Source organism: Mycteria americana, chromosome 1, assembly GCF_035582795.1.
Source record: "Mycteria americana isolate JAX WOST 10 ecotype Jacksonville Zoo and Gardens chromosome 1, USCA_MyAme_1.0, whole genome shotgun sequence".
Classification (NCBI taxonomy): domain Eukaryota; kingdom Metazoa; phylum Chordata; class Aves; order Ciconiiformes; family Ciconiidae; genus Mycteria; species Mycteria americana.
The window spans coordinates 150,762,611-150,784,562 of NC_134365.1; the positions used below are offsets into that span (position 1 = coordinate 150,762,611).

General features: G+C 44.6%; 1 protein-coding gene across 10 annotated transcripts in view; it reads left to right on the forward strand.

Moving 5' to 3' along the window:
- The window catches only part of NPAS2 (neuronal PAS domain protein 2), a 106,582-nt gene that overhangs the window by 84,366 nt on the left and 264 nt on the right, over positions 1–21,952 (forward strand). For 7 of the 10 annotated variants that reach the window (XM_075524257.1, XM_075524250.1, XM_075524283.1 and 4 more), the window contains 11 exons: positions 631–737; positions 1,957–2,104; positions 2,710–2,791; positions 3,488–3,629; positions 4,370–4,476; positions 4,665–4,739; positions 10,630–10,776; positions 16,759–16,953; positions 18,144–18,325; positions 18,921–19,013; positions 20,655–20,841. In XM_075524257.1, the coding sequence (XP_075380372.1) occupies positions 631–737; positions 1,957–2,104; positions 2,710–2,791; positions 3,488–3,629; positions 4,370–4,476; positions 4,665–4,739; positions 10,630–10,776; positions 16,759–16,953; positions 18,144–18,325; positions 18,921–19,013; positions 20,655–20,841 (1,465 nt within the window). Of the gene's footprint in view, positions 1–630; positions 738–1,956; positions 2,105–2,709; positions 2,792–3,487; positions 3,630–4,369; positions 4,477–4,664; positions 4,740–10,629; positions 10,777–16,758; positions 16,954–18,143; positions 18,326–18,920; positions 19,014–20,654; positions 20,842–21,295; positions 21,337–21,952 lie in introns of those variants that run through there. The other 3 variants (XM_075524263.1, XM_075524273.1, XM_075524329.1) reach the window with 3 other exon arrangements.

Sequence of the window (21,952 nt, forward strand, 5' to 3'; positions counted from 1 at the left end):
TGTCACATGGCAAAACCATCTAATTATTATACAGCTGTGGAAATCGTTCTTTCCAAATCCTGCCATTGATTGTGTGTCTGCAATTCCCACGTTACGGAGGGAAAGTCTGCGCTGGCCTGAGGCAACCGTGCTGGCAAAGGTACAAAGCAACTGCCTCAGCACACCACAGACGAGCTCTGCAGACACACGGAGGGAAGAGGCACAGATGATCTCCCCTCCTACCCCCCTAGTCCCGGCAGACGATGGCTTCCTATCACCTCGCCACGTGTTTTTCCCTGTGCAGGGACTGCGGGAGCCACAGCAGAGCCCCTGACCAAGGAACAGCCAGGGAATGGCTCCCTCACAGCAGGTTGTTGTGTGAAGGGCCCTGAGAAGCCGAGTTGCTTCCCACAACCACATTTTCCCTGGACAGATGGGGTTCTCATGGCGTTGTCCTGGGGGGGAAGGTGCCGTGCCCAGCCAGGCATCCCAGGCATAAGGCGGGGGGAAGTCAGGATCTGGTCCCCTGGGGTGGACGACTGTACACTGATGAGCAAGAGCAGATCTGGGCTTTTTACATACCCGTGTCAACCTGCAGAATTCTGTTTCTTTTGTGGTTTATGAATTCACTCGTATTGTGCCTAACCGCAGAGCACCGCCGATTATAGGATACTTGCCTTTTGAAGTGCTGGGTACTTCTGGCTACGACTATTACCATATAGATGACCTAGAGCTGCTAGCAAGGTGCCATGAACACTGTAAGTATTGCATAGCCCAGGTCCCTGTGGAGTCACCGGGACACTTCTTTTCAGTGAAATGTAGTTTCAGCTAAAATTGGTTTAAGCTTGGAAGGTGAGGCTTGACCCTTGCCTCATGCCTGTATGTCTTAGCGGAGTTATAGCAGATTGGGGGCACTGCAGCTGATCAGCATCTGGGCCAGACTTATCAAGCTCTGAAAAATACAATTTTACCTTCTGTATCCCCAGAAGCAGTCAGTGAGACTCACTGAATATATAAAATACACCAGATTAGACACCTGCTCTACTAGTAAAGAATATATAGGAATAGTTCAAGCAATCTCACAGGAGATTCTATTTTCTAAAATTCTGGCGGATTATTTACCCTAACGTTGTTCACTGTATATTTGGGATTACCTGTGGTTATTTAAATATAATCTATTGAGATTTAATTGAAAAACTCTTTCATTAAGTAAAGAAAATGAGGCAATGCTTTTCAAATATTTGTTTACAGCACTGGCTGGAACATCCCAGCTTACCACCTCTGGTCCTGAAAATATTCTGTCAACATTAGTTTTTGTATGTTGACATTAAAATACAGAAAGGCTAAATATGTGCATATTTGGGAATGCCTTGAAATCACTGGGGGAAAAAGCAGAGATTAATTTTGTTGGGGAATCTTTAAAACCTTTAATACACACCAGTTTACTGCACTTTGAATTCTTGTCAGTCTGGGAATTTTCTTTCAGTCTCAAATGATTTTTGTCTTTGCACAATGTTATCTCCTATACTCACTTCATTCTGCAGAGAATACTCATCTTCTCAAGCATTTTTACCCTGTACTTTTCTGCTATAGAACTTAAGATGATCACTCTTAGAAATTAATCCCAGATGCCTAATTAAGCAGTATGTGATCAGCACATAAACCAGGGTAAGATCTATGTTTAAGTTGTAGCAGACATTAATGGATTAGTGTCCAAAGTTAAGGTTAATTTTGTTAAGGTTAAGTTTGTACTGTGTAGGAATGTACCGTTCAAAGTGTCAGAAGAAGATGCCTGCTGATCTTTATGATATTTGCTCTGTCACGCAACTGACAGGACCACTCACTCTCAAGGTGCTTAGACTCCTGCCTCCCTTGGGAATCGATGGGGCCACAGATATTTTTGTCACTCTTTTCACATTTCATGTCATTTTCACATCGGAAATTGTGCTACAAGCTTTGTGTATTTTCTGCTGACAGTGATGCAGTTTGGCAAGGGGAAGTCGTGCTGCTATCGGTTTCTGACCAAAGGACAGCAGTGGATCTGGCTCCAGACCCATTACTATATCACCTACCACCAGTGGAACTCCAAGCCAGAGTTCATTGTGTGCACACACATGGTGGTAAGGTATGGAAACTCCTATCAACCGGCGGGGACATAAAGGACAGTAAGATAAGGGCATCCTCATGACTGCCAACATTTTCTCTTAGAAACATGATGTCTTTTATGTAACAAAAATGAAGCCTGAACTCTCTGAAGGAAACATGTTCATTAGAAAAAAATGATCAGAGTAAACCTTACTTTATGCTAAGCTTGATTTGTCAATCATGAGTTCAGGGGCAGATTAACTGTTGCATTTTTCCATTTTGTGCAAAAATAGGGAATAGACAGATCTCTTAACTATTCACTTCCTCTAATCCTTACGTTGCTTTCAAAGAGATGTGTGGAAGCTTTCCAATGAAGTTATAAAGTGGTTGGAGGATGTGAACTTGACCTTTATATATACACTTCTTTAATATACTTTTTGACTTCAAGAAGACAGGAACAGAGCAAAAACTGAAAATGAAAACAGTCTCTCAAATGTTATTCAGTAGCATTTGACTTCAGTGATTTTTCAGCTGTTCATTTGATCTGTAAAATGTTACAATAATTTGTTCCTCCAGTTGCTTAAAGCACATTTTATGAAATATAACAATACCATGTTGATACATAGAATTATATTTTCCATTCAGTTATGCAGATGTTCGGGTGGAGAGGAGACAGGAGATGGGCTTGGAAGAAGTGTCCTCAGAGGTTGTGTCCTCAGCACTAAAGGTACAATGAGAAAAGCTTTTTTCATGCATATATGTTGTAAGCACAACTTGTTCCTATGTTAACATCAGTGAAGACTCCAGCATTGTCTTCCTGGGTGGATTTCCCCAACTGCAGAATTCATTGCTCACTTGAATAATTTTAAAGTAAATTGGATAAGCTCATGAAAGGACACACCTGGAGAAGAGTAACAGCCACAAATTAAGTGGAACATGGGCAGGGGCAATGTGACATATCTCCACCTTTCCTTGGTGAGGTACTACAGTTTAAAGATTCATTTGGACATGTTCTGGCAATCAGCCTTCTTGGCTACATCTCAGCGATCTGCTGAGGGAAGAAAGAAAAGCTCCTCCTCGGTGGACGGCTGAGTGTCTCAGAGAGGTTGCAGTTGCTGTCACATCCAACTGAACGCAAAAGAAAGATTCAGAAAAACATCTGAAGGCACAAAATTACTATGGCAGTAGCTTGCTATTCATTTCCAATTCAGCGACAGCTCTCTGTAAAATGCATTAGTTAGACACTATTTGGAAGGGACATTGACACCTGTGCCCAGGTCTTCTGCTGGCCTACCTGGGATTAGTTCTGCTCAAGTCATTTTAGGCCAGCCAAAGAACTGGGTATGCAACCATTACTAGATGCATTTCAAAATGTTTTCACCCTGACAGATGCAATAGCTATTCCCTCTTTTGTTCGTTTTAGGACAGTGGCGCCAGCTTGGATCCTGAACAGCACTTTAATGCACTTGATATTGGTGCCTCAATCCTCAGCGCTAGTCGGACACCCTCGGTATCATCCAGGAGCTCACCAAAATCTTCCCACACACCCAAGTCGGACCCAGCATGTGAGTGGCATTCCTGGGTTACTGCATTATTTTTAATTTAGCCAAGTTACAGAATGTGTGCCTATATACCACAGCTGCTAATTTAACAGTTATTTATGAGGTATCAATGCTATGTGTTTGTCACTGACAATGAAGTGCATAACCTGAAATGGTAACGTACAAGAGGGAAGGTTCTAGTGCAACCATCCATACACTGGAAAATGGGTAGCAGGACTAGCCATGAGGCCTGCTGTTTCAATCTGTTACGAAAATGAGGACTTCTCTCTTCAGATTTGAAAGCATCAGTATAAGCAATACAAGGCCCCTCTAGACTTACATGAGTAATAACAGCCTGTGGGTTATTCTCTTCTGGCCAAGATTCAGGATGCTCCAGCCAAGACTTGGGTGCACCTTATACACTCCTTCTGCTCCCTGGTCTGGAAGAAAAGCCAATGAGCTAACCTAAATTTATAGTTATTCGGCCCATATGAAGGGAGTTCCAGCTGTTTTAGAACAGCTCTTGGGTCCTTTTGCTCCATTCGTTGGAGCACAGAATCATAATCTGTCTCATTTACTTTTATCTTTGCCCAGGCCCTCCTTATCAGTTTAATTTTACTGCCATTGAAGTCAACAAGAACAGCCTTGACTCCCACTGGAATTTAGCCAGGATGTAATGATTTCTCGCCAGGTCTCGTTGTAATTCCCACTTCAAACAGGGATGATTTCCAGCGTGTGAGAACTCACTGGTACTTTTCTTGCAGCTACACCAACAAAGCTGATTGCAGAGTCTAACACTCCCTTGCCAAGAACACCGAGTGTGCAGCAGGATTTATCTGTGCATAGACTCAGTCAACCTACTGCTCTTCAGGTAACTTCACAAAGATGCATCAAAATAGGCAGACGGTATAAAGCATGTGCCACGTACGCTGCTTAGCAATTAAAAACAACTTACACAGAAGCCACGGCATTACAAGTAACCTAAAATTTAAAGGAGCCAAAATTACAAATAAAGTTTTGGGTTGGTTTGTGTTAACCCAGGTTTCTTTGCCTTCTCAGCCTTCATGTGAGCTTCTCCCACAGCAGCTGGTGCCTCAAGCAACTCTGCAAAATCAGCCTGCACCTCTGGCACAGGTTAGTTGGAAATTTGGAAGTGGAATAGGTCACTTGCCTATCTCCTGATATTTTCTTCTTTTGGGGCTTTTAGGTTACCTCTTTAGTAGCTAAAATCCTCAAATCCACCCGCTCTCAAACGCTTAAAATATTGTGGGAAAGTAATCTGAAGTGTACACTTGTGTGTTTAAACATATATCCGCATACAGGCATTCAGAGCAGAAGCCCAGGTCATGTAAGTTCAGGTGCACACACACATCTATTTCACAGGAGGACAAAAAACAGATGGAAAAAGAGTTTTCAACTTTGCTTCTACAGAATCAGGTCTCATCAAAATCAAGGTCACAATGAGAATTAAACCCCAAAACTAACAAAGACACCCTGTCCTCCTAAAAACACCTGTTTGGCTGTGCTGATGCAGAACTAACCAGCAGTAAAAGACATGCAAGTTCAACAAAACTCATTTTGTGAGTGTGCCAGTAATGGTGAGGATGCCTCTGGAGACAAATTCCTCCAGTGAAATCCATTAACCCATATCTCAAAAGCGGGTGATGGCCCAAAAAGCCAACTCAGCGTTTCATTTGCAGGGGATTTTGAAGGAGTAAATTTGAGTACCATGTTCCCATCACATTGTTTCTCTCCTGTGGTCATGCTGTGATGATACACCCCATCATTCTCCGATTTTAGAAATGACAGAGTAGTTCTGGACCAAGGCTGCTTCTACTATTGGTACCCTGTACTCCTTCATCCAGAGTTTCTTCCTGTAGCATATGAAACATATAAAGTTCTGAGCAACCCTGCTTTAAAATAACAAATTCTCATTTATCTTCTACATTTAATATTCTTTTCACGACTCCACACCAGCAGGCAGCAAAGAAACAGTGTATCAATTATCTGCTGTGAGCATTCATTTTCTTTTACAGATATTTCTCTCCGTTATTCATTAATGCACTTCCAAACATAATTAGTTTATTTATTATAAACTCGCGCGTGCTTTGTTTTACGTCTTTCTACCTCCCTTTCTTCTCCATCAAAGCCCTTTGTGAAGAGATGCTTTCCAGTTGTTTACCGAGAGCCTTGCTGCCTCGCCCCTTCCCAGTAAAAGGCTCTTACTGGCACGCCAGCTCCATTTCTTCTCCGCCAAATCGGAGCACCATCCAGTCTCATGGCCGCTGGTTCAGCCTCTTTGGACTGGCTAAATCTTGGTGAAAGGAAGAGGGCTGACTCGAGTCTGCCAACACAGGCAGCCCTCTGGCAGTCTTCTTCTCGACTGGCAGCAAAGTCACAGCAATGCTCCTGGCGAAGCTCAGGATGGAGCTTCCCTTGATGTGGAGCAGGGAAATAGCACCAGGATGTTGCAGCTCAGGTTGCTGAGGCTCACACCCTATTTGCTACCTGGGAAAAGTAGCAAATCTTCACAGACTTGGTTGATTTTCATAAACTATTATGAAAATTATGAAACAATTCTGTACTTCCCACCTTAAAATAATAAACATGTCAGTCTACAGCAAGATAATCCATTATTTAAAAGACAAGGGGCCTGCAGCGCTAAGTGAGTGAGGGACGAAACCCAGGTACACGTGGTTCCCACCATGCACATTTCCTCGGTTTCCTAGTTGACTGTTTTGCAGCAGTTTGGTGGCAGAACACAAGCTCATCGCTTTTAGAAATAGCACGGCCGGGCGCCTTGCTGCCAGCCAACGAGGAGGAGCCGCACAGGTTGCTCCCTGCTGCCTTTCTGCCAGTTGCCCTCAGCTGAAGGTGACTGATGGCAGGAGCTGAAAGGCCGTTTGCTGAGCCTGGCCACGCAGGGCCCCGGCACTCTGATGGGCATCCTTGCGGCTAGCATTCGGCTATGGGGCAGCAGCTGGGGGCAGGGGGGGGGAAGGACAGGACATTTTAAGTGGCCACAACTGCATCTGCAGCAAGCAGCTAGCTCCTGCCTCAGGCGCCATCTGCTTGACCTTTGATTAGTTTTATTTCGAGCAAAGGCTGCGATGGTTTTGTCTCCGCTGAAATGCGGTTTTAGCTTCTGCCTTGCTTGCCTGAATGAAGAGACAGCACAGTACTAGGTATCGCCTGAATGTACATGGTTTACTTTAGACCAAGTGCTCCCTATTAGAGTATTTGTTTGTTTGCCTTCCTCATTGTAATAAAATCCCCTACAACACAGCGGATGTTGATGACTGAATAATAATTAGCACTAATAATCCGTTTGGGATTGCGCAGGTGTTATTCAGAAGACAGAAAGAACGAACAAGTTGTTCAGTGAGCTGCAAAACTAATGAAACCTGGTTTCCCAGGGGCTGCGCCTTGCAAGGCTGGCGCACGGACCCAGCCTTCCCCGCAGGAGGGCAACGAGCGGGTCCCTCTCTCCTTTGCTCAGCTATAGCTTTCATGAAATCACAGCAACCTGGTATTTTTGAGACTCTCACAACTCTGTTGCATGTCTCTAGCATTGGCCAAAAGGATGGAAGTTGGAAGGTAGGCAGAATGAAAGGCTCAAAGGAAACCAAGCTAAAAAATAAATAGGGTCTTTTTTCTTTACCCAGCTACCGATTTCATGAAACTTGTAGGAACAGAATGTCTTTGAGGTGACCGCCTTTTTGTCCATGACATCTGAAATGGGAGACCATCCCGACAGACACAGGGGCCGTAGGTCCCCTCCCCTGGCTGCAGCCCCCCAGCACCTCGAGAGAGGGAGTCACCCTGGCACCCTGCGGTGGCACCCGGTGGAGAGACAGGCACAGCCCAGCTGGCCTCTTTCAGATGTCCATGCTGGCGGGGAGGGGTCAGAGCCCAGAGTTGCCGGTCCCTCTCCCTGGGCTGTACAGCCTGTCTGGACCATCAGCACCGGTGCATCGAGCCTGTCCCCACCAGAACATCTGCTGGCATGATCCCAAAAGCATCTACTTTATTTATTTTTTTCTAGCAACCAGACTAAAATTACTGCTGGGTGTTTTTTTGTCTGCGTAACAAACCTTGATTAAACTGGTGCAATTACAGATATCTCCCAGGTTTAGTCTTCCACAGTTGACTGTATGTGGAAAGCTGGCACTTTTCTGTGTGTAACATGCACTTTTCTGAGGATCCCGTGGAAGTTTGTAAATACTTAAGTGAGACGGATAGCAACTTCAACCGATGCCAATGGCAGAGTTAAAGCTGTGCAGTGTTTTCTGTGGAACATTTTGAGTTAAGCTCTTTTAATTTATTATACAGTTACAGATTTCTCCCCTAATTAGTAGAGCGGTTAATGATCTTGAGATAAATAGTCTCTGGTGCAGGTCAATTGCTGTTAGTGTCTCATTGTACAAAAACAATAGAAGCTCTGTAATCACAGGGGTCATGGCTAGAGTTATCGACAAATTTGGGGGTTAGAGTGGGAAAGGTAAAAAAAGCAAAAGAGAAAGTTTCTTGTCTTCCTCCGTAATGGCTCTTACTCTAGTAGACCAGCTAATTGTTGTTGTTAAGTGTATTAATACAAAAAGCACATGAAAAAGAGAACAAAAAGACAATACTAGGTTAATATGCTAAATATAAGAAGGTGCTGAAAAAAAATTAAGGAATAATAATATCAAATCAACAGCAATCTATTTTTGCGTGCAACTTTGCAAAGCAAATTCAAATTCAAAACTAAGGCCTGGAAATGGATTTTGTTTCTTATTGAAGTATAAAATTATTATTAAATTATCCGTTATAAAATTCCTTACATTTTTTAATTGAAGAGAACCAGGTTCCTTTCCCAAAGTGTCTTCAAGGAGTTAATGAAAAGGCTGCTGTCAGCAAGCCAGGCAGTTAAAATGAAGCTTTTGGCTAAAATTGTTTTTAATTCCTTTCTGATAAGGATCCTTTTAAAAACTTAAGAGTACTCCTCACTAACAGAGTTCATAGAGAGACAATTAGATTGCGAGACTTGGCTTTTTAAAAAATCCTTCTGTACAGACCCAGGGTAAAGCAGGAGCTAGCTGCATCTCATCTAAGCAAGCCGTTGCTACATAGCATCATTCCACTCCTAAAATCAGGGTACCTGGGACTCTTCAGGTCCACGTTTGGACTACAACAAGCAGCACCGGACGCCCCTTTGAGTCACTTGTCCTTGTTCGCAACATCAGAGGTTTCCACTCATCCATTCCTTGGGTTAATACTTTACATATGGACTAGGAAAAAAGAGAGACCCCGCTCTGACTTCTCCCCTTTAACAGCAATAGGAAGTGACACGAACTTCCCTTCGGGAGCCTTGACACCATTTTTCTGCTCTGGGGGAGGACCAGGTTGCAGATGACAGTGCTGCTGTTTGAAGGGAAAAGCGCCGTGGATCACAGCGCCGGAGCCCAAGCACTCACATTATCTCCTTGGGCAGGCGGTGCAAGCTGCGAGCACTCGTGGATGCCTCTGCCACCAAAGTGGGCTCTGAGGGTCTCTGCCAGCAGCAACTGCACGGGCCACCTTAGCAGCCCTCCCCGCCCCAGGCAGGGCTGGCCATGAAACTCCCCTCCACCTTGCCACCACTCTTTGAGTGGTGACCTCCCAGATTGTGTGGGAAAGCTGCCCTCCACCTGGTAAACAGGAATAAACCCTCTGAAGTTCTCGTCCTTTCTCACCTAAAAGCTATTTACTTGGAGATTTCAGCTTTGCTGGAGGGAATGTGAAGGTATTTCACATATTTAGCTGGTTTAAGGCAAAGCAGTTAGCCGATACAAATCTGACCTGTCACATTTAGATTTCTCTAAGTAGCCAGAAATTTCATTTAATTGTGCAGTGTAGTTAGCACCAGAGATCTCCTTAATTCCCTCCTTGTTACCATTTTTGTTCTCCTATTAAAAAGCCAGAAATGGTGCAAGCAGGTGCACCTCCAGGGAGCAGGAAGGCTCCAGCAGCGTTCATCAGGTCACCCACTAGCACAGACCCACTGGCACAACCACAGGAACAGGGCACCATTTTCAAGTCACAGCAAAATTATTATTTTTCTTTTGCCTGGACACTCACAGTACCGCATGTTTTCAGAGAGGTCTTGGATGCCTTGATTACAGAAAAGCTTACAGACTTTTTGAAGTGTTTTTTTTTTCCAAAGACTGTCTTTTACTTTTGGAATATGAGCTCATGCAAAGCAACTATTCCAAAGCCTATTAAAGTAATAATTAACTTTGGTGGACTTTGAATCATACCTGAAAACACCAAATAAAACTAGGAGTTTATTGCTGTGTTAGTCTCCTCCGTGCTTATTGAATGATTCCACTGTGTGTCAAGTATTGCTGCTACTGGAGGTTGCACTTTCTTCTTGACCCTGATTAGTGATCTCCATTTGATACTATTATTTAGAATAGCCTTTCTCCTACTGAGCTGAGCTATTCATTTTACATCACATATAAAAATAAATTAATGAGTATTTCTTGTAGCTTCACTACTACTCAGCTGTAGAAATCTAGAAAATGTTTATTGTGGTCAGCTGTTGCATGATGCTATAGTAAGTCATCAGCAGAATAAACCATTGCAGCACTGCTATTTCTGTGCGGAAAAAGGAAAGCGTTGGTAAAACACGTCCAGAATATACAGTTATGCCATGCTAAGGGCTCCAAACTACAGGCTAATAAAAATAATGCACTCATTTGCCATCCAATTAAGATGCTCTTGATATTTTAAAGTAGCATACTCTCAAAAACACTCCTTCTGATAACTCCCTAACAGAACAGGGTCAGTTGTAAGCAGATCACTCTAACTGAGGCAATTTAATATATGTGTGTAAAATTGAAAATAGACAAGATTTATCTCTGCCTAGATGTTAGTATATTACAAATACGTCTTTTATTCCTTTGGCTGTGCTTTACAATCAAGAAACCAATAACTTCTTATAGAACAATGTTCTATTGAGGCCTGTTTGTATTATAATGATCTTTCCCCCTTTTTTTCTCAGTTCTCGGCACAGTTCAGCATGTTCCAGACCATCAAGGACCAGCTAGAGCAGCGGACCCGGATCCTGCAGGCCAACATCCGGTGGCAGCAGGAGGAGCTCCAGAAGATACAGGAGCAGCTCTGCCTGGTCCAGGACTCCAGCGTACAGGTGTGTTACTGCTGGGAGGAGCAGGGCAGAGCATCCTCTCGCACATGGCCGTTGATAGGGTTGGCAACTTAAAATTAGGTCAAGAGTCCAGGAAATCTGGACATGTGGAAACCAGCTCATCTGAATGAGGATGTTGCCCTCTGAAAGCCTCTTGAGTAATCTATGTCAAGAAAGGTTTAAGAGCTCTCTGGAAGAAGAGAAGGAAGAAATATCTCAACCTTAGGAGGAGGAGAAGCATTTGGGTCATTTAGAGTAGCATTTTAATACTTTATCTACTGAGTCTTCAGACTGAGCAGCTGTAATAGAAAAGTGTTCAAGTTCAGACTCGGCAACGGTTATGTCTCTCCAGTTCATCAGCTTCCACCCAGTCACTGCTTGCTTCATGTTGGCATCACTCATGTTCAGTATCTTGTCTGTCCAGCTCTTCCTTAGGCAACAGCCCTCCTTCAGGCAGTGCTCATCTCTTTCACTCACTCCCTGTTTTCCCGACCCTACCCCAGCCTGGATCCAGAGCACAAGAGACTAATCTCCTTGTCACGTTAAAAAACCCCAAACCTCAGCTGATGTTCATTTGTTCACACCTGGGAGGTGTCTGAACTTGTTCTTCACTGGACCAGCTTAAGCCTTTGGGGCGAAGCTGACTGAGCCTGCTCTTCTTCTGCCTTTGACACCTCCTACACAGAACTAGAATTCACTAAGTACAGTATCTGCTTTTAATTCACCAAGTACAGTATCTGCTTTGTACTACGCTTATGTCTACCAAACCTCAGAAATAACAGCAAGTGCAGTTCAGTACATTGCAGGTTTCACTTAACAACAAATGGACAAATCATCCAGTTTTATGGAAGTTTTCTGAACGCTGGGTGATTACTGCTATGTTCCTCGTAATTTAACTATAAATGCCAGGTTAAGTGACCCTTGCTAGACATGTTGCATTGGGGACCCACTGTGAGTATTGTACTAACAAGAGTTTTTTAGAAGACGAGCTCTGTCACAGCAATGAATGTCTCAAAGAACATTTCAAGCACAGGATGAAAACCTTGGACCTGCTGAAGTCAGTGGGAATTTTGCTCCCAGCTTCCACAGAAATAGACTCCCACCTATCATCAGCATGTGTGCAATGCAGTTTCGCATGTTAAAACAAATTGGGATTGTATGTTTAGGCAATTAAGGGATCAGTGAAGCCAAATCAGAAACTTTGCCACCTAAGCAGCTGCATGTGCACTGCTGTAAGACAGCACAGCAATGGTGGGTCCCAAAACCAGGACTCTCTGTTCCTGGTGCCATATAAGCATATAGGTAGACCAGGTTTAACTTCAGTGCGTTTCTTCTATTGGTTCTGCACTGACTTTGATTAATGGGAAGGGAAAGTCTCTCTGCAATTAACTGGCCTTCAGTTCAGAATCATGTCATATGTCTGAAAGCTATTATTGTTATTATGAATATCAAGAGACGTGATATTCTCACTTCCTCTCTTTTTAATTGGGTGAAAACCATTACTGTTTCCTGGTGAAGTCTTCAATAGTCACATACGCTCATCCTTTTTTTTTTTTCCCCCCACAATTCAGGCAAAAATAGAAGATCAGAGGACATTCTTATATGCAGGAAACGGATTTTATTTTTACATAGCTGTCTCCCATATGCACCATGGTGCATTTAATAACCCAAAGACCATGGGACAGATTCTCAGATATGCTCATAGGGAGCTCAAGCAGGCAGAAGAGGAGGCCCGGTGGGTAAATGGTGGGTAGTTCTGTACTGCCCACCCCATACCAATTTGTAGCTCTGAGTTATACCATTTGGGTGATCCTCTCCCCAACAAACACTGTACCAGGTTGGACCAAGAGGAATATATTTTCAGACCAGTACAAGTTCTCTGATGTTAGTGCTGACCATTTCCCAGCTTACTGCAGATGCAGAACTGAGAGGCAGGGGGACTGGAAGGCAGCTCGGAAATGCAGGGGCTGCGTATCTGCCTGGAGGAGCAATGCCGGACGGGGAGGGTCATCCTCTGTAGTTCGGGTGCCTTTCAGTCTCCTCAGAGCAATCTAACAAGGCGATGAGATGTGAGCAGTCACACTGACTCATGGCGAGGGCCTTTTCCTACTCCCACTTTCTCCAGGTTAAAAAGACCCAAAGAAATTACTGTGCTGTTATAGGGACAGAGTGAGACCAGGAATTAGCTTTGTCTTATTTGGCAACTTAAAAGAAAGCCTCACACTTTTGCATGCAGCACTTTTGTGACTCGCAAGCAGCGAGGAGTAAACTGTTAAATCAGAAATCCAACCACATGCTTTGCCGCACAGATTTCATCATTCAGAGAGCTGGATGTCTGCAAACATTGATCTGTGTCTATTATCAGAGCTAAAAGCATAGCAGCAAACAGGCAAGCATTACTATCAAGCACATTTCCGGTCTCGTTAATATTCTGCGTAGAAGAGCTGTAAGCATGGGGGAGTGCCGTAGGCTGTCTGAAAAGGAGGAAGTGTTCTCCGGTTTTCCCTCATTAGCTGATTTATTAGCGTATCTTCCCCACTGGTTCACTCCCTTCCACACAGAAGTGTACAGGTAGCTCTGCAGAGAATTAAGCCCCATTTCCATTTCCTTCAGAGACCTTCAAAACTGCAGTATGGCAGTCCACCAAGAAATGCTTTCCCAACCGGACAGATGTTGAGAACGGTAGTCTATGTTAGAAACTATTTCCAAGAGCCTTGTGCGATGAAAGATGAAACTAGAAGGAGGGTTGTGGGCCCTGAACAAAAGTGTTCAAAACTCCATTAAATCCCTGTTACTGCTTTTCCTGACAAATGAAAGTATGAAGGACAGGAGCAGCAAGAGTAATCTCAGAAGTCTGAAGGATGCTGTGTCTGCTCCAGATTTGAACAGTCTAGCTAATGAATTGCGGATGGGGAGGAAGGCAGAAGGGCTGAGCCTGACCAGCCTGCAAGAACTACAAACGAGACTGTCCACAGCCACCCGTCATTTGCAAACCAGGCTCCTTCGAAGTCAGTGAATCTCAGCTTCCCAGTGCTGTGCTTCTCATCTTTCCGTATTTTACATAAAGAAAAAGTCTTGATGTCTGTAATGATGAGCCCGAAGGCTATAATCCCCTGATTATCCAAAGGACAGGTAGAGTCAAAGAGCCGTTTTCCTCACGATGTCTTGCCAATGTGATTCATCCATTAGCTGTAGGGACCATCCATCTCGGAATGAGGGGGCAGCAGTGTCAGAGGGTCCCTCCCTTCCCTTGCTGCTTTGCTGCCTATGTTAACAAGCTGGCCAATTAAAAAATATTTGTAAGATGCTTCACTGACCTTGCAGTCTGAAAAAGCAGCCACGAGACATGTCATTAGCAGCAGTGCAGTTAGGGGGCTGCTAATTTATCTACTTGGATTTGCTCAGGCTGGGAAAGATTTCATTCTTTATTAGGGGGTTTCTGCTGTTATTTAAAGCTGCTGTATTTCAGTGTTTCAGGGGAATTCAGGCAGGACTATCACAAAAGAGGCACATTATGAAAAAACACCGGTAAGTTTTGTACAAATAAAGCATGTTCTTGCTTTTAGGCTTAACTAGCAGGTAGAAATTCCACACTTTGGTCCTCTCTCAAGTTAACTCCTGTTTTGATGAGGCACCTTGAGTCTTCCAGTTCTGTGGGGACATGGGTTAAACAGCACCATCATTTCCTGCCCTGAGCTTGTTTTTTCCAGGACATTTATGTTCAGACAGTAATAACGTTGCTTTGGCCATTATAATGCAAGAGGGTCCCTAGCTATGAAACACTCAGAGCCCTCTCAGGGTATGAACACATGAACAAACAAAATTGATTTACTGGGATAAACTTGGTTGTAAATTTATAGCGTGTTAGCTGCCAACCATTAACCGTGCACGTTCCTACCCAGTGGCACGCTTTGGTAATTGCAAAGTAGGTTACTCTGCTTTCTTTCAAGGATAAGTTCCTTGGCCTTCATCTGGAAGTGAGGCATGCACACAGGCAGACTAAGTCATTTGCTGCAAGTTCACACCCTGCCTGACATTCGCATCGATAGATGTTGACTTTGCACTGGAGGAACTTAGTATTTCTCCAGCACTGTGCGCCACGTACAGGGAGGACACTTAAGATAATCCTCCTAAAGGTCTTAATTTGCGCTGATCTGGCCAGTACCAGCGGGCTCACACTCCCCATCACATTTTTGAAACACACCACTTCCTTTACCTGTTCTGAATTTTATATCAAACGTTTTATATCAAATTTTATATCAATGGCAACCAGTTTCATTGCTAGAGCTAATCAAGTGAGTTCATTTACCAAACATGTCCAAAGCTTAGCTTCTATATACAGAAAATAAACAAGAAAATGAATTTTCATAATTTCTGTCTCTGATTTATTCATAATAAGACCTATTTACTTGGCAGAAGTTGCAAGACCATCTGTCTTTCTGATATGTAATGGCTCCAAACTCAGCGAGCAGTGTTTTTAAAAGAAAACACTCGGAGCTAGTTTCAGACCTGCTGTGAACAGCCCCAACTCTGTTACTTGACCCATTTATTTCTGTCAGACATCTTTGAGATGTGGTTAGCCTACAGCACCTGAAACAAGCCGTTGCTTTAGGTCCATTAACATTTTCATTAATTGCCCTCCCCCTCTCAGCTGATTAATGTAAGCTTTGTCTGTACCTTTTTTCTGAGTAAAATCTTGGCACACAGAAATTCATTAAGAATTTATCATATTTAAATAAAACCTATGTTTTAAAAGCTAGATAAATAAGTACAAATATGATGGATCAACCCATACTTATGCAAAGAAAAGCAATGCATTGTGCCGGTCCTTTGGAGAAAGGTATGGGTTTTTTCCAAGAAAAATTAGAGGGGACATGATAGCTTAGGGAATTGTTAATATAGCAATAAGCTGCAGAAAGGTGTACTAATTACTGGGCGTACCTCAGATGTACTGCTAGGCATGAGACTGATGGATGAATAATGAGGAGAATAATTGTGATTCTGATTTCATTTAAACCCTAAGTAGCTCCACTTCAATTAATGGAGTTCCACACGTGTAGCAGCGGTGTGGAATCAGAATCAGATCCAAAAATGCCTTCAACTACCTGGGATGCATACCTCCGTACAGTCCTTGGTGGCAAGAGGCTAGGTTTGAAATATTGCACAGATAGCTCACAGCATTAATAATTCATAGTTTTAAAAGATGCCTTTTTCCATTGTACAGCTATAATAAAGGAAATAGCCCCTAGAAAAGCAAAAATTCCCAAGCCCTACAACTTTTAAAGAAGAAAGCCTCATCTTGCAATGCAGGCATGGAGAGTATATCATTTACAGAAACACTAACGGAGGAGCTGCTAGCTCTTTTGCACAAGTCAAATGCATGGCACGGTTAGGAAGAACACCGGGTGACAGTTACCTGATGGGAAATCAGATAAATGACAGTGACTGTCTGTTTACACATCTTCTCAATGATAAGGACATGGCCATTCAACACGGACAGCTCTGGCCTGACTGTGGCCTCATTAAAAACATTCGACAACCCAACCGTACGCAAGTGTTGAATTTCCAGAGACAAATTCAAAAGCAGCCCTGTCTGAAAGGCAGACTGATTTTGTTGAAAGGAGAAATGAAAGGACTGAAAAGACATGGAGTTACTCTCTTCTCTCTGGTCAGGATGCCCCAGAACACGGTGAATGTACAGGGAACTGCTCTACGAGGACTGTGCCTGTCCCACGGAAGAGGACTTGTACCTTCAGGACACATTTCACGAGCAATGAGTGCACTTGCAGAACAAGAAATCAAGAAACTAGAGACAGCAGAACTGTTAACGTAGGAAAGATAGGTGGTTTCCAACTAACAGTAAATGCATAGTGAATCCAGAAACGTGATAACTTTATTTTAGAATATATCTTTGGATTTAATTGTCACATTCATTAGCCAAGACAGCTGGGCTATGTAAATAAACTCTCCCCCCTTCTTTTCCAGATGTTCCTACAGCAGCCAACGGTGTCCCTGAGCTTTAGCAATACTCAGCAGCCAGAGCCACAACAGCTACAGCAGAGGTCAGGGGCCATTTCTCAGCAGCAGCTTGTCCCCAGTCCTCAACTTCAAGGGCAAATTGCATCTTCGCAAACGGCGAACCAGCAAGCACTGAGAGAAGCAAGCGTGATATCGAGCCAGGTAATCATTTCTTTGAATAGACAAGCATTTATATGGAAAGAAGACACTGAGCTGTTATTAAACAAGCAAGTAAAATCACGTCAGTCCTGTAAGCGTGCCTTTCCCTTTGCTTCCCTATTCTCCTATATAAGGGCAGCCTATATAAAGGGTCTCCCTACAGCATTTACTTTACCTTAAATCCCTTTTTTAAGACCTCAGCCAGGACGGTTACTTGAGCAGTTGTTTCAGCTTGAAAACTGAGCAGGGTGGCATGCAAAAGGTGTGGCTGACTTACTGTTCTTCTGCTGATCCTGAAAGAAACCTGACCGACCGCACTGGACACTAGCAATAGCGGTGTTGGCAGTGCGACCTCTCAAAATAAGCTTTACGCCTGCTTGCTCCCTGAATCCAGTCGGACACCACCAACACAACAAAGCCTGTCTGCGGTGGTGGCACACAGCTGGAACACATTGAGATTTGTGAGAGACCCCCAGGTGGTGAGGCTCCTGCACGGGGAAATAAAGTTCAGCCTCAGTTAGTAGGAACAGAGAGCTGGGAAAGCCAGTAGGTTTGGCATGGGATTGTTTTCGTATTGCTGGTTTCTCAGCATTTCCAGTTTTTGCTCTTCCACCTACCTGTTGTACCTCCCTTCACAGAAAACGTAGCTCCTACTTCTGCTACCTGAGTGTGCGGCAAACACAGCTGCATCCTTAATTTCAGACCCCCTCAGCTGTAGCTTTTAATCTCTAACATACCTGTATTATAACGACTCTATTAAAATAAAAAGTGTATCCGTATTACCAATAGAAAAAAACCACCATTTTTTTCTTTAATAAGGTTTATTCCCATCATTGGGCTTTTACGGCAGCGCTAATCACACCTCACTTTGCTCGTGTCTTCGTGGGGTGTCGTTTGTCTCCTCAGCTGCTTGACGGCACGACCGGGCCGGCTTTGCTTTCGCAGGGCTCTGGTCCCACGGGTCCTGCGGGCCGGCAGACCAAAGCGTGGGGCAGCCGTGGGCGCGAAAGCCGCAGCAGGCTAGAGGCACGCTGTCGTTTCGTGTCCACCCTGACAGCAGCCGGGTGGACGCATCGGCAGGTATTACCGGCGACTGCGCCCCCGCCGCACTGTCACGGCCCGTGCCTTTCGGCTCCCTCCACGCAGCAGTCACGGCCCTGCTCGACTCTCGCTCTCTCCCCGCTCTCTTCCAGGGCCCGAAGGCGGCGAGGAGCGCGGAGCTGGCGCCGGGCGGCGGCCGCCCCCCCCGCGGCGCGCCCCCGCCCTTCGCCGCAGCCCCCGCCGGCGGCGGCACCGCGGCGCCCCCTGCCGGCCTGCCGCGGGGAGGCACCCCCGGCCCGCCCGCCCCCGGCTGCAGCCACGACCAGCAGCTCAGGTACGGTACGGTACGGTACGGTACGGCACGGCCCGGCCCGGCCCCGAGGCACAGCCAGGCCTGCCCGCCCGCCTGGCCTCGGCTTGAGCCCCAGCCGCTGCGCACGGGGACCCCAACCGCAGCGGCTGCGCGGTCCCGGCTGCCGCGCCTCCTCTGGCCTCCCTGCCCCGGGGTGGTGGGGTGTCTCCGCCTCTCCTTCACTGTCTCGGGCTCCCCTGGGTGGGCGGTGGAGGAGGGCCAGGACCTTGGCATCCAACTAGACACGTGAGCCAAAAAAATTACATTTCGATGCTCAGAAAGCTCAAATGCAAGCCACTCCCACCAGCAGGAGCAAAAGAAATTTCACTCTCCCGAAATCCTAGCGCCCAGCCTCTCAGCAAGGCACTCGCGCTACCAGAAAGGGCATGCGCTGCCCCCCTCTCCACCTCGCAGCGCCCAGGATGCGCCTGCCATAGCCAGGCGCTGAGGTTAGAGCTCCTAACACTCAGCCTTGTGCCCTGCCTACGAAAGTGTCCTGTTTCTGCTTTCAAAATGTGGGATTTGTGGGGTCCTTCTGTTAACAGCAATGTCACTTCTTCTTTTTTCCACGCGCCAGACTGTTGCTCAGCCAGCCCATTCAGCCTATGATGCCTGGGTCCTGTAATGCAAGACACTCTTCAGACCTCAGCATGGCGGGATCCCAGGCTAAGTATGTGACTTGTCAAAGATAAAACATCAAAGTTGCTTTTGAGGGGAAATAGTCTTCTTTAGTAAGATGACGAAGTAGTTATAAATATCGGGAACGTGTTATTGCGCCAAGCCTGCCTTCCAGTGTCAGGGTCAGCCTTCCCCTGCCTGGTCACATCAGGAAGGATGACAGAGAGAAACACAATGTGCCAGTGGTGTTTTAACAAGCCAAGGCCAGGAGAATTTTTCTCCCTCAAATGATGCTTGCTTCACTGCTGGAACTTCTGACGCACCAAGGTAAATGTGAGAGAGAGTCAGCACTGGCCTGGTTGAAATGACCGGCGCCAAGAAAACCCCTGCTCTCTGGGCAGTGAGACGCTGGTGTAACGCCAGTGGAGCTATGCCTAATCTACACCATCAGAACTGAAAGAACCAACAGGCCCCTGCACCTGAGCGCTCTCGGAAAAGCTGCTGAACAAACCACCTCAGTTGTTTGTCTCCTCAAAACTTGGATGAAGGAAGCCAAAAACATCGGTCAGGATATGCCTTTTCTTTTTTTAGCTGTTTTTTGTCACTGTACTTAATTGTGAATTGCTAAAATAATAGGCAACTGTTTGCATATCATTACTTTAAAAGTAATTCGGTATGTTACCTCAGGAATGTAGGTATTCAGTACTTCTTTTTTTAAACATCACTATTGCTGTTTAAGATTATCTTAAGTTAAATTTGTCAGCTTTAAATATACAGCATTTTAGATCTGCTTTTAAGCATCTAAATAAAAGAGGCCTGATTTGCAATGATACATCTCCCAGTTCGTGTAGACTTCCTGACTCACGGGACCCTTTTTTAGGAGCTCACATCCTAGCACAAGTACCCAAACCGTGTCATTTCTAACTAACCCCTAATGTTGAACAGCTGTTGAGCAAACACACACCACACTATGATCTCATCACCCATTACAGGATAAACAGAATTAGGCTGGGCTGGCAATAGCTCCATTGTGGTTTTGCCCACAGCCTTCCACAAAAAAACACATATTGAAGTTTTGCTATGCAAAAGCAGACAGGCAGGAGGAGCCGAGTATTTTGTTTCTGTCCCATCCCTCACTCTGGAGGACTTCTAGAGCCTTCTTCTGTTCCTACAATGTGGCTCCCAGGGATGGGAACTGCTGACCATACTTGGCAATATGTCTATGAGCAGCTTAAGAAGTGATCAACCCTAGCCATCTTTCTGCAAGAGATTACCACCCCACAGGCAGTCGCAGGGGAGCACAAGCAGCAGAATGGGAGGAGTATTTACTTCTCTCTCGCTGCAGTTCAGAGCTCAGCATATTAATACAGAATCAAAGGCCATTTGGTTTAATGAGCCTGGGATGTGAATGCTGTGGCTGAAGAGAAGACATGCATAAACCAGAATCTTTAATGAATCTAAAATGTGGTCTGGGTTGTAAGGTGAGATGTATTCTGCCCTCCAAGCCCAGCTCATGCACAGAGTAAGGGAAAACAGTGCTGCCAACAGTGCCGTCGTTCATATTAGCAGGTCCCATGCACTAGAACCCTTTATTAGGAATTATTTATGAAGACTAGGGACTTCATCCCTATCCTAAGGGAAGACCTTTGCTTCCAGCAGCTTGTTCTTGATTGTTTGCTTCTTTCTTCCACAGGTATTCTCAAACCCAACAAATGTTTCAAAGTTTGGAAGTGCAGACTTCCAGCAGCAGCTCTCCAATTGTACTGATGGGACAAGCAGTGTTAAACCAAGGGTTCGCCACTACACCTCCTTCCCAGCCATCCTCTCTGCCACCTATGCAACTCCAGCACCAACAGCATCAGCAACAACGCTACCTGCAGGTACGGTAGGACAAAGAGGATGATGTATAAAATACACGTGCAGAGTAATAAGGCAAACGAGCTGTGCAAATGGGGCTCCAGGTTTCAGCAGGAGCCTGATCATGGCAGAAATGGCCATTTTGGAGATACTGAAATGTGTGAAGACACTGATACAGTGTCATGTACCCTTCCAGTATAGCAAGGGAGCAATGAGAACAGCCAGAATATTTAAAAGGAAATTAGTAATTCTGTACATTGGAAACATAATCAGATTAACCTGGATATATTTAAAGTGTATTTCTAGATGGAGAAAATTGCTGCCTTAGGATTTATTCTGTACTTTTATTCAGTATAAAATTTGCTTAGTTTACAAGTCAAAAGATGATTTTTAATTACCAGTATAGACATAAAATAAGATCTGGATCAGATATCTGGATCCCGTCAGTAAATTAACATATTTTCTCAACTCCAGAAGGCAAAGAAGATAAACTGGAGCACATTGCCTGGAAGAACCAGGTGATTTGAAGATGCAAAAAAACTTTTTTTTTACCTAATTCAACACATACTAAAGTAAAGGGGAAGGGGGGAAATGAGATTTCTGTATTAACTCAAAAGGAGCTGAACTATAAAGCCTGATCACATATCCACTGGCATCATTGAAAGAGTATCATCAACCTCAAATGATTAAACTCTTGTTATTGAAATGAAATCCTTATCATAGCTGAGAATTAATGAAAAAACTATGGCAGATACCATTCCTAATAAAAGCATCTGCAAAATTCACATCGACTTCACCACTGCAAGGTCACACCCTACTGTAAACTCCTAAAAAGGAAGGGCTAGAAGGGACAGCATGAGGTACACTAGGATCCCCTGTTTCATTTCCGTTTCATTTCTGTCATCCATCTGTGTCATTTCTGACACCCTATTCGCCCACCCTGTCCTAAACAGGCTTTTCAGGATAACCTGCAAATCCTAGGCAGTGCATTCCTATCAGAAAACCTTTCTCAATGCCTAATTGTAATGTTCTTTGTTGCAATTTATGTCCATTCCTTCTAGCATTAGGTAAACTAACCCCATGCCAAACAGCCCCAGAAATAAAAGCCAGCAAACTAGTACTATTTTTAAGCAC